This window comes from Podarcis raffonei, chromosome 10, assembly GCF_027172205.1.
Source record: "Podarcis raffonei isolate rPodRaf1 chromosome 10, rPodRaf1.pri, whole genome shotgun sequence".
NCBI lineage: Eukaryota > Metazoa > Chordata > Lepidosauria > Squamata > Lacertidae > Podarcis > Podarcis raffonei.
The window spans coordinates 36793637-36806769 of record NC_070611.1 but is presented as its reverse complement, the minus strand read 5'-3'; the positions used below and the strand labels follow the sequence as shown (position 1 = coordinate 36806769).

Below are 13133 nucleotides of genomic sequence, written 5' to 3'. Positions count from 1 at the left end.
CTTGGTAAACCTTATTCATAAGCTTGTAGTACAGTAGCAGTTTTTGCATTCTACATAATCCGCTATCACCCCAACAACAACAGCCACTTGCAGAAAATGAATAAATTTGCATTTATCATATACTGAAATATTCAGGTAGGTAGCCGTGTTGCTCTGACGCAGTCGAAATATATTTAAAAAATTAAAAAAATTGTCCAGTAGCACCTGAGAGACCAACTAAATTAGTTCTTGGTATAAGCTTTCGTGTGCATGCACACTTCTTAGTTAGTCTCTTGAGGTGCTACTGAACAATTTTTTTATATACTGAAATATAACATCTCAGATGTATCCTCTAGGATACTCATTGACTCTGCTTCCTGCTGTTTCCTTCCCACCCCAGCATACACACAACATAAGAATATATATATATATATATATATATATATATATATATATATATATGAGAAAACCGGTCAAAATCTGGAACAAAAGTTAATATATTCTTGAATCATTTACATATGTACAGGACAGTTATTTGAATAAGCAGATTTCAATCATCCATAGAAGTCACTATCGGAGCAGCCTCTTTGGTTTTATTGGCAGGGCAATCCTATAGGTCAGGGATGTCCAACAGGTCGATCTTGATCTACTGGTCAATCTCAGGGAGGTTTTGGTAGATCATAGTCAATCACTGGCTCCTCCATCCGGCCCTGCCCCCTCGCCCCGCCCTCTAGATCGTGATACCGGAAGACGAAGCTCTCGCTGTGATGCTGACTGTTTCATTAGCGATCTCCTTGTGAGCGCCTTTTTTCCCATTCCTTCGCCCTGACACCCACCCATGGGATTTTCCTCCTTAAAAGGGGAGGGCTTTCCTCCCTAAGAAAAGCTCAACAACTTTTGACCTGACCCCCCCCCCCAAAGGGGGAGATCACTGCCAGTAATTGTGTGAGTAGATCACAATCTCTTAGAAGTTGGCCGTCCCTGCTATAGGTGTTCTGCTCAGATGTCAGCCCCACTGAATTCTATGGAGCTAATGCCTGATTAGTGGGTAACCTCTGCACCCTTGCTTGGGAGTAAGCTCCACTGAACTCACTGGGTCTAAGTAAACAAGCCCAGGACAGTACTGTAACTAGGGACATTTTGGGCTTTTAAAGCATACAAACCTAGGGCCCAGTTATATCGTAAGCATTTTTCAGTTGTAGTCTTCATTCCTTTTGTGCTGACTTTAAACCATGCTGCCACAGGCTGAGGTGGCTGTGTAACTGATGTGGGACAATCACTGAGAACACCCTATTATGAGTGCCCACCAACGAAATATTCTTCATATAGAGGAACTTACAGAGGAATTCTGATGCAAATCTCAGGCTAGTATGGGTGAAGTTGTTTCCTTAAGTAACCAGAATCCAGCTTCTAGAAAGCTTAGTATGTAGCAGTAATGATAACAAAGAGTCTTGTGGCATAAACTTTTGTGGATTAGGGCATCATATGCATGAAGTCTTGTCTTCAGCTGGCACATATATGCATACATGTTAATCCCATACATTGGTATAGAGAAAAAATAGTAAACAGGAAAAAATGGTAAACATTCTATATATAGTTTAAGATAGGCAAAGTTACCATTCACAACAAAAGTATTTTAAGATATTTAACTTAACAATATCAGGTTGATTATGTTAACACACATAGTGGGACATTGTCTCTGTTGAAGCCTAAAAATTGATAGATGAATGGCCACTCTCAGGTCAGCAGTGGAATGTCTTGGGTAATTAAAATTTTCCAGAACTGATTTCTAAGTGTTTCCCCTCTATGATGTCAGATTTGTGTCTATATATTCTTTTGCATAGAAACTTATCTGTTTGTCCTATATAGGAAGCAGAAAAGCTTTGCTGGCAGGTAATAACATATTAAAAGATGGGCCGATAACTGTTGCAAATTATGTTACTTGATCCTGTAACAGCATTATTAACAGCATCTGGGTTTGTTGCAGAGTCTGGTCTCTCTCTTTGCTAGGTGGCCTGTTGTTAATAATGTTGTTGTAATATAGATCAGATTTGGGGGGGATCAGAAGAACTCCATACTTGGGCGTACTTAGTTGTCAACAATATGTTAGCAAAAGCTGTTAGTTCCTTTACAGGCATTCTTTGAAAGTGGTCTTCATTGCAGACCTCAATTCACCACCTCTCCTATGTCTATTCAGTTTTATTAATTATTAGTCCTATTAGTGGATATTCTTTGCATGAGAAAAGCTGGACTATGAAATGAAAACTAAAAGCACTTAAGTATTCTCTTTCCCAAGTAATATTGGGCATGTACCCCTAAATAATAAGAGGCACCATTCTGGAATTTTGTATTTCACAGACTGTTATAGTATTGGAAAACCTGATCAGATTTTCCTTGGTCTCTAAGACTGGGTTCCTTTTTTCTAAGTACCATATGAATTCCCTGGAATTTTATTTTTATTCAGTTTAATGTAGTTTTATACTACTGCATTACTAGCTTTATGTTTTTTTCTTTAAATGATAGTGTTCCCTTTTTTTAATGTTGTACAACTTAAATTTGCTATTCATTAGTACCAACTCTTTCCGCTCTGTCATACCACAGTCCTTTTCAGAAATGAATCTATATGTACTGAATGTGTGCAGGATCATGGCAGCACACTCTGCCCCTGAGCTTGGATGCCTTCATTTCCTGGTTGAAATAGAGCCTACAGATGTATGCAACTGTGTAATATAGGGAGCTCTGCAAAAACAGTGTTCAATATGGAGACGAGCCTAGACTGCTTAAGGCATAATGCTAAACCATTGTCTAGGCAAGTCTCAGACTCTCCTCCAGTGCTCCCGCAAGAAGGAGCTTGCACAGTTTCAATTCTGTGGCAGATTAACCGATAGCCTGCTGTGTTGTCTCAAACCCTCACAAATTCTGCTAAGCCCTAACAATGGCTGGTGAAGCATGCCAATTTCAAACCATTGTTTTAAGCAACCGGCTTATCAAAATATAGTTAAGGTAAACCACAGTTTAGGTGACATACTAAACTGTGGTTGATCAAGATCAAAAGATTCTAATCTGTTCCTTACAGCTACGCTGGAGGACAAGGGAGGCATTGGATTAACTAATCTGAAATAAGGACTACTCCGCTTCAATTTTCACCATGGCCAATTCAGATCTAAAATCCCCCATGCTAGAAAGCTCTATGCAGTAACCACAGTGGATTTGGTAGGGTTTCTCACAGATAATGGACTCCAATTTTTGTGTTTGTTTTTTAGATGAACAATGCAGACCAATGCAGCTACTGTTCTGGAAAACAGGTGAAAGTAATTCCTTTCTGTTTTTAGTGCAATATATATATATATATATATACACACACACACACACACACACACATACGCACATTCACATGGAAGAAACCTAATAATTTGGTCTCAAATAGCAAGGGTTGGGTGGAGAGAGTAATGTATACCACATAGAAGGTAAGGGAAACACTTTAAAACAAACCAGGGCTGGATCTGGACGCATCAAAGGACCGTGTCAGTTTAAAGCATTGTAAATTTAAACAGGGAAAACAAGTAGAGAAAAATGGGACTCCACATTGCCATCTGCAGGCACAATGTTATATCGCATATACAATGCATATAAATCACTTTTTCTTTACCAGTCTGGCTGAGTCCCAGGAGAAACAAAGTGGAACCCTGTTGTAATGGAAGAATAGGGCAGCTCCAGTTTAGCACTAAGTCACTCAATCCACCAGTGCGAGGATTTGTACAACTGAATTCCCACCCCACCCCGTCTTCTCCCCCTGTAACTCCCTAAATCTGTTCTGGGGTTTTCCCCAACCCTCCAGAGCACTTTTGGGGAGGGTGTGGGATGTTCATGGGAGGAAAAGGGGCAGGAAAGTTCTGTTGCACAAGCATGGCCAATGGCTGCCTACCTGTTTTCCATTCCAGCTCTCAAATATGTGTGGCCACAGTGAGGACAGAAAGTACAGTCTACTACTCCCTCTCTACACATTGACAGAACTTCTGACAAGCACTGGTTCACTAAATTGTGTTTTGCTTTGCAAGTTTATTTGAGTTCAAAAGCAACATGTCCCTGATTCAGATGACATAAGTAGCTAGTTGTACACTGCAGCTAGTAGCTCTCGAATGGGCATGTGTATCTTTATCTGCATTCAAAAGATACAGGCTGCCAACTCAGCTGGGACTAGATTAGTATTCAAAGGTGGTAGTGAATGTACCCTGGTTCTGCCTGTGAATCTTGCTTCCTCTTTACTGCACTGTATCTGCTGCTGCTTCTTTGGCGATCACTCATAGCCAAGTAAGATTGTCTTCCATGAACATGGTTTTAACAATGAGTACGTAAGTGACTGTGGAGGCCAATTCTGGATCCACACGTCCTTCCACAGTGGGAACATTGGTTTCTGGGTGGGAGTTGATCACAGTTGGATTTGCCAAGCGTGTCTTCCTCTTCGCATGTTTCTCCCTTGCATCCTGAGTTCAAGTGTCTTCAAAGTCCATGACACATTTGGTAAAGGCTGTTCTCCAACTGGAGTGCTCACAGGCCAGTGTTTCCCAGTTGCCAGTGTTTATACTACATTTTTTTAGCTTTGCCTTGAGACAGTCTTTAAACCTCTTTTGATATATATATATATATATATATATATATATATATATATATTGCAGATGCATATGCACATATATAGAGATGCACATATGCACACGCAAGAATACATATTTAGCAGGGCTTCATTCACAAAGAATTTATATGCATGTGTGAACTGAAATCTTACAAAACAAAATAAACCTACCCCAAATCAAAACCCTTTGACCATCTCTCTGTGCTAATTTAGTAGTAATCTTGCCAAGATTCTTCTTGTTTAGTACAGATTCCAAGATTCTGCTTATTTGGTACAGATTCCATTTTCATGCCTTGAAAATATCGCAGTTGTGTGAGCAGAAAAGCCACACTGATGGTGTAAAGAGAAGTGTGAAAATTTTAAGCAATTAAAAAAGAAAATGATGAGATAACAGACACTGGTGGGGTTTATGCCACTTACAACTTTCTAGAAAATTAGCAAGCCAGACTGTTGTTGGTTTTTTTACCAGTTTGGCACTGCTACATATCCTATTTATTTAAATCATATACTCTGTCTACTTGCTCTGCAAGAGCTTACACTGCAATTCAAAATACAATTCGAAATTATGCTGGCCATGGGCTTCTTCATATTGCACCAGAAGAAGGGTTGGGAATGCATATGAGATTGTACCTATAGGCTTATCACTTGTCTTGAGATCATAAGAACAGCAGATCTTTGGTGGATCAGACCTTCCAAACCAGCATCCACCTTTCTATCTCATCCAGAATCCTTGGTGGAGGGGCCATAGCTCAGTGGTAGAGTGTCTGTTTTGCATTCAGAAGTTCCCAGGTTCAATCCCCAGCATCTCCAGTTAGGACTAGGAATCCCCAAAATACTGGAGCCTCTGCCTCAAATGTTGGAGGTCAGCTGGCAGACACTGTAGACCAGGTATGGGAAACCTGTGGCCCTCCAGAAGGTGTTGGACTCCAACTCCCATCATCCCCACACAGAATGGATAATTGCCAGGGATCATGGGAGTTATAGCCTAGCAACATCTGGGGGGTACAGGTTGCCGAAACAGCCTTGGCCCAGTATATCTGAAGGCACGTCGTCACCCCCATTGTTTAGCCCGGACACTGAGATCCACCTCTGAGGGCCTTCTGGTTGTTCCCTCACTGCGAGAAGTAAAGTTACAGGGAACCAGGCAGAGGGCCTTCTTGATAGTGGCACCTACCCTGTGGAACGCCCTCCCATCAGATGTCAAGGAACTAAACAACTATCTGACTTAGAAGACATCTGAAGGCAGCCCTGTTTAGGGAAGTTTTTAATGTTTGGTGTTTTATTGTATTTTTATTTTTATTTTTTTAATTTTTAAAAAACTTTTATTTTGCTTTAAACAGGTACATGTAAATATAGACAACCAAAATTACAAAGGAAAATTCCTTAATAGTAATGAAAAAAAACCTACAGAAAACTACAAAAAATATCGAAGTACATGACACAGAACATAAGCAACTATAGGAAAGATAAAAGAAAAGAAAAAAGAAAAATAGGAAAAAAAGAAAAAGGAAAAGGAAGATGAGCCAAAGCAGGAAAGCTCATCTATTGTACACTTCCGTCAAGCTCACAACAGATCATTATTCTTATCAATTATCTCTATCTGCATTCCAAAGGAATCCCTCATCTGGGTATCAGGGAACATTTCTCTATGCGGTAACATTCTAAACATAGCCAGATCTTTCTTGCTGAGCCCTTGTCCCCTAAATAATTATTTAAACATTCCCATTCTTCTTTCACCATTTTTTTAGGTTTATCTCTTATTGCATCTGTCAGCTTTGCAAGCTCCAAGTACTCGCACAATTTGACTACCCATTCCTCTTTAGTGGGTGTATTTTTATCTTTCCAGTGTTTTGCCACTATAACCCTTGCTGCTGACATTGCATACATAAATAGCCTAGTTTTGTTTTATTGTATTTTTTTTTGTTTTATTGTATTTTTAATATTCGGTTGGGAGCCACCCAGAGTGGCTGGGGAAACCCAGCCAGATGTGCAGGGTATAAATAATAAATTATTATTTCCATGCTGAAGGCACTGCATCGCTAGCTGGACTAATAGTCTGACTGTATAAGGCGGTTTCCTATGTTCCTTCCCAGCCCAATATGTTTTTAATATTTTTGTAATAAAATAACATTCATCAATGCAGTGGTACCTCTGGTTGCGAACGGGATCCGTTCCGGAGGCCCATTCACAACCTGAACAGAACACAACCTGCATCTGCGCGGGTCGCCATTCGCCGCTTCTGTGCATGCGTGTGACTGTACCAACAAATAATGTATAGTCCCCATATATCAACAGTGTAAGTAGAAGTAACAAAATTTAAGACCTCCAGCTACTCCTGCTTACTTATGGATATAAGTAGCTGTGTCGTGGGTAGTTGAAGACTTGGCAATGCAGTCAATGATTTAGTTGTCTGACAGTGTCCCTGTTCAGTTTTTTCCTTTTAATATGTGATTGACATAAGTGAGGTTTTGTTCCTTTGCTTCCAATAGTGGCTAACTAGGTACCAGGCAGGGGGTGAAAGCAACCCTGCTTCCCTTTTCTCCTTGTTAGCACCTGATATTCAGGACGAAGAAGGATGTTCTATTAGCTATCATGGCTTAATAGGCCTTTGTGTGACTAATAATTTTTTCTAGCCTACACAGGCTGCACACAGCCAGCTAACTTGGTAGCAATCACTGTATCTCGTGTGTCGAAATTCCATGATGCTTTGTGTGCTAGTGTACTTTGTTTTGTCCATTTTGAAGCTACTGCTGATCAGTAGGTAGGTTCCCTTGTTCAGGTAGTAGTAACCAATAACCAATGCCCCAAGGCTAAACATGTGGAGACTCTGATAGCTTTTACCCATAGATTGCTACTGAAAAGGCCCATTAGTTTCAGCCAGCCTTCCTTTCAAGTAAGTGTGCTTAGCAAGGCAGTCTTTTTCTTGTGGCCCCATTGGGCATCCATTACTAGAGTGCATTTTGCACCTAGTCACAGATAGCCAGAACCACCTGACAGGTTGTTTCTGCTGGCTTCACAGCTATAATTAGATAGACTCATGCTGTTAGAAAAGGTGGATGATATCCTATGAGTCAGTTGCACGACTATTCATATGGACTCACGTACTCCTCTCACAACACCAATGAAGTTTGCCTTTGTAATGTCTGTCTCTTATCAGACCTTTTTTAAAAAAATACTGCATACCCATGCTAGGATTGGGGCCAAATAATCACAACCTCACATCTTTCCCACTGCCCACAAATCCCCCAAGTTATTTCTTTTTAACTGCATGTTCCCTCATTCCTGTTCCTCTCTAGTCCTCTCATTGCTGCTGTCCAAGGTCCTGCAACTCCAGCTCACCCTGTCATCCACCTGACCTGCCACATTGGCTATCCATTGGGCCCCTTGTGGTCAGGACAGAGCACCTCTAGGTATTCAGCTTAATACAGATATACCTTGGAAGTCTAACGGAATCCATTCCAGAAGTCCATTCGACTTCCAAAATGTTCAACTTCCAAGACGTGGCTTCCGATTGGCTGCAGGAAGCTCCACTGGACGTTTGGCTTCCAAAAAATGTTCAAAAACCGGAACAATCACTTCCGGTGTTTGATCGTCCATGAGCCAAAACGTTCGGCAAATAAGCCATTTGAATTCCAAGATACGACTGTATATGAACATACAACTTGAAAGCACCTATATCTCTTTCTGTGCACTAAACAATATGTTCCAGTGTTTCTGCTCCTGCAGAAACAGCCCATTGCATGTAAGATCTATACAAACATTAAACTGAGCAGGTCAGTAGCAGGGCTGTTACTCACCGTCTTGCTGCTTTCCCTACCCCCCCCCAATACAATGTATTTAGGGAACAGAGCCAGATCAGTGTAGTGAGTAATGATATTGCATTCTATTGTAAACGGTAGATCACTGGACATCACTGGTAGATCACTGGCTCTCTCCAAAGAATCTCAATAAGCTTGGCTCCCCTAAATAAAGCTCAACATTTTTGCCCTGCACCCCCCAAAAAGGGGGTAGATCACTGCCAGTCTTTAACTCTGTGAGTGGATTGCAGTCTCTTGGGAGTTGGCCACCCCTGCTATACTGGAAGGAAGGTGTCTGTGTGGCAGCTGTGAAGAAGGTACAGTCTCTCTGCGGAGTTTGCAAGCTCTTCATTGCGGCAGTCAGCAGACTCAGCAGTTCTGGCTTCTTTTTTATGGTTTCAGTGTGGGAGGAGAGCAAAGACATATCAACGATTGCAGAGGGCTAGGCTCAAGGGCCTGCTCTTGGGTATATTCAAGATTAAATTGCAGAGCAGCAGCTCATTTTGAGAGCATTCAGCACGGCTGTTTTTTATACCTCATCATATACGGAGGTCTAAGTGCTCCTCTGGGAATAATCACGCATGCTTGGAAATGCAGTCCTAGTTCTCGTTAAGGTGCCAGATCTGGATCTGGGTTGTACTCCTTTAGACAGCATGCGAGCAGGGGGGCGGGCAGTGTCACATGAATGAATGCTGCTCCATACAAAAGCGGCTGTGTTAATGATGGCAACAAGCACTGCATGGGCTCTAGACATCAGGAGTAAGACATTTTGGAGGAGCAGGCAGACGTGGCAGGAGAAGGCTCAGTGAGAATTAGGCCACAGCTCTCCCCAACCCCCTTCCAATGGTGCCTCTGGCTCTACAGTAACACAGTTGGCAGTGCAGTTTTTGGAAGTGTGCCACAAAAGCTAGCAAAATGCAAACTGGCTTGACAAAAAGGTGACAGAAAGAGGGAAGCAAAATAGAAGAAGCTGTTTATGGAGACACCTGAGCCTTAAAGCTTAGGAGACAGCTCATGCAACACAGGGATATGATTTTAAGTGATGAGCCCTAAAGAACAGTCATTTCACCCAGAACATGTTACAGCCAAACTACTGTTACATGCAGAAAAACACACAGCAAATTCCAGGCTCCCTCCCTTTTTAATTTCATTTTTTTGCAAGAAAAGCCACCATAGGCAAGGAGGAAGAGCAGAGAAGTATCTCAGAGTTGATTCCCCTTCCCTTCCCACCCCAGTCCAAGCAGTTTTTGCCCAAATTTAATAAATAAATAATGTGCACCTCTCAGCCCTGCTCAACCTGCCTTTCCTCTTTCGGTGATAATGCCTAAAGTAAAGCTTTTCCTATTTATTTTGCTGAAATAAGTTGCATTGGATGTTATGAATTGTTTTGCTACATAGTAACTCCAGTGTACAGAGAGGGTGGAAATGAAAAGATCCAGTCTGAATAATCCTAACTTCCTCTTTGTTTTTTGTTTTTACATGCATGTTAGGGCTGGGGAGGAATATTATATTGGCTATGTTGAATCATCCAACTGTTCTAAATTATATACAAGGTGTGTGCGCACCTAATATTCACATTCCAAAATAAACAATGATAGCATGTCAAAGGGCAGCGAGATAAATTATGTGGTGCAGTTTTAGAAGCATTGTTTGATGGTGCTGGAATAATGTTGCTTATATCTTAAAATAACTTATGGAAAATAAGCAGAACAAATTCAGTAGGCTCCCTGGGGCAAGATATAAATTGTAGCTTTGTACATAGATCAGCTTAGTCAGAAGGGGAGGGTCTTTTCTAAATAGATGTATTCATATTTTAGCAATTATAGGATTTGCCCTGTGATTCAAGGAAGACATTGCCTAATTTAACTTTCAGAAGATTTGACTAAATCTTAGAGCCCGATTAAAAGAAAAATGTAAGTTTATTGAAAAGGCTAACACAATTCACAATTGGTGTTCTCTTAAAGCTGCTTACACTTACCTGAGAGTAAGTTCCATTGAATTCAGTGGGATTTCCTTCCAAATAAATGTGTACAGAATTATGCTATAATTTAAATAAGACTTCTTCTTCATCATCATAGTTAACTGTATTTATGAGTCACCCATCAGAGCCCAAGGGGATGTATAGCAAAGGAGAAACAGCAGAATTACACCAGTGAATAAAGCAAATACAAAACTAAAATATTCATAAAGTAGCAGTCTTTAAAAACAAAGAAGTACAAATTGCTGTTCAAGACAAACATTTCCCACTTCGACTGAAAAGGCCTGGGTAAACAGGAACTTCAACCACAAAGCAGAAAACTCAGGTTCTGCATTTAAAGAAGATTTGATACTCTTGTGAAATAATCCCACTTTTTGAAAAGCCGGACATTTTGCTGAAGCTGACAGGAAAATGCACTGGGAAGCATGGGAGAACAGTTGCTTGAAATGATATTGCATAACCTCCCTACAAGCAAAATAGAATCAAAATCTATAAACAGTGCATCCTACACCCCCCCCCCCGTAAGGTTTTGACCTTTAAAGCCCTATGCGGCCTAGGACCCTCGTACCTACGGGACTGCCTCTCCTGGTACACCCTGCAGAGGATTTCAAGGTCCATAAATAACAACACTTTGGAGGTCCCGAGCCTCAAGGAGCTTAGATTGGTCTCAACTAGGGCCAAGGCCTTTTCAGCACTCGCCCCGACTTGGTGGAACGCTCTGTCACAAGATTTGACATCTTTCCGCAGGACCTGCAAGATGGAGGTGTTCTGCCTGGCCTTCGGCCTAGACTCACTCTGACCCCTTATATGGAATTTGGTATATAAATCCCCCCCCTTTTTTTTGCTGGCCCACATAGGATCAGTATGGATAGTTGACTTGGGTGGATATCTGATGTTTCCTCCCTTTATGGTCTTGATTTATGGGCTACTACTGAAATGAGGCAGCATTTTAAGCTGTATTTTAAGCCATATTTTAATTAACTGGTTTTTGTTTGTTTTCCTATTATGTTTTATTGTAATTTATATTTGGTGTTAGCCACCCTGAGCCCGGCCCTGGCTGGGGAGGGCAGGGTATAAATAAAAAAATATTATTATTATTAACTTTGTGCAAAAAAATATATAGGATCAACTCTGAGTAAATAAGAAATATCCCCACTGGGATCACAGACCCTCCCAACCTGCATGCATTCATACTCCCTTAATGGCCTTCTGCCAAGTGACTTAAAACTTTCCTGCTTCAGATCACTTTTGGGCCATGAATCATTTTTAAGCGACTCTGTATTGCAGGCATAGGCAAACTCCAGTCCTCCAGATGTTTGGGACTACAATTCCTATCATCCGTAGCTAACAGGGATGATGGGAATTGTACTCCCAAACATCTGGAGGGCCGGAGTTTGACTATGCCTGCTGTATTGGGTTGTTTTTACTGCTGGATGCATAGGTTTATGTGGCTGACTATCTGCTGCTTTTAGTTATTTTGTTTTAATGTGGCCAGCTGCCTTGACCTTTTCTAAAGGAAAGGTAACATATAAAATGTTTTATAGGTGTCCATCCACACTTAATGGTACTATTTTTACAGAGCTTACACATAAAGGCTGTTGTAGGCACACTCTTGGACCTTCAGGTTTCCGGAGTATCGGATCATGTACAAATGCAGATGTGGCTGCTTTCAATGCTTTGATTTGATTAAATGTTTTGATTATGTGTATGCCGCTCTAGGTTCTTCGGGAAGAAAGGGCAGGGTAAAAATATAGCAAATGACAACTTTGTTTTATTAAATATAACAAATGATAAATTACTTTGTTCATCTAACTGTTGCACTTCTGGTATCACATAGGCTACCCCGAAAAGAGAAGTAAGGGTTTCTTCCCCCAAAATCATGGCAGCATCCTTTGAGATCATAAATATTATTTGCCTGTCATTTCCCACCTTCTATAGTTCAAGGCTACTCAGAGCTATTTTCAATGCATCAGGCTGGTATGATTGCTGTCTGCTATTTTTGCAGCAGCCTGTGGAAACCTGTGCATCAGGGAAGATGATAAGTTATGATCATTACAATCTGCTGCAGCAACAGACATCCGTGTTGATGGTTGGGATAGAATAAAGGAGCCAGGGATAGTCTAGCTATTTGACAATGGAACTGTAGGAATAACTGAGACGACGGGAGGTTGGATGCAGGTGAGCTGTGCAGAAGCACACTGGCAAGCATGCTCCAAGCAAGCCGCCGGCTAGCTCTGTGGAGGCTCCTTTTATTAGCAGAAGTCAACAATTGGAAACAGTAGTGAAATCACCCCAATACTTGATTACATCTGTGTCCCCGGTCATGCTCTAGCCAAGCGTTATGTCTAGCGAACAATTTGTGAGAGGACAAACGGTCAGGGAAAAAACCCTGTTTTCTAGCCAAGAAGGCAAAAGGTCAGGGAAAGCAGGTGCGGCGCTCCTTGACATACTGTTGCATGTCTGGTGCGAGGTTTGCCTTCACAAAGCGGAGCGTTACCTGCACATGGAACAGACTCCCTTAGGAGGTTGTGGACTCTCCTTCATTGGAGGTTTTCAAGCTGAGGTTAGATGGCCATCTGTTATGGATGTTTTCATTTGCACTTCCCCCATTGCAGGGGGATAGACTAGAGAACCCTCACAGGTCCCTCCCAACTCTACTATTCTATGAATGCTATGCATTGCAGAGTGAGGCTTGTAGCATTATGGGGCCATTTGTAGATGGTTCCTTTCATCACTGACATCCAAAGAG

At 41.4% G+C, this 13133-nt stretch overlaps 1 protein-coding gene across 15 annotated transcripts in view; it reads left to right on the top strand.

Annotated features, from left to right (window-relative positions):
• The window catches only part of PPFIA2 (PTPRF interacting protein alpha 2), a 285944-nt gene that overhangs the window by 149382 nt on the left and 123429 nt on the right, over positions 1–13133 (top strand). For 8 of the 15 annotated variants that reach the window (XM_053406932.1, XM_053406930.1, XM_053406934.1 and 5 more), the window contains one exon: positions 3243–3284. The exons of 6 other annotated variants lie outside the window; for them this stretch is intronic. In XM_053406932.1, coding sequence (XP_053262907.1) covers positions 3243–3284 — 42 coding nt within the window. Of the gene's footprint in view, positions 1–3242; positions 3285–7921; positions 8020–13133 lie in introns of those variants that run through there. One more of the 15 variants, XM_053406945.1, reaches the window with a different exon arrangement.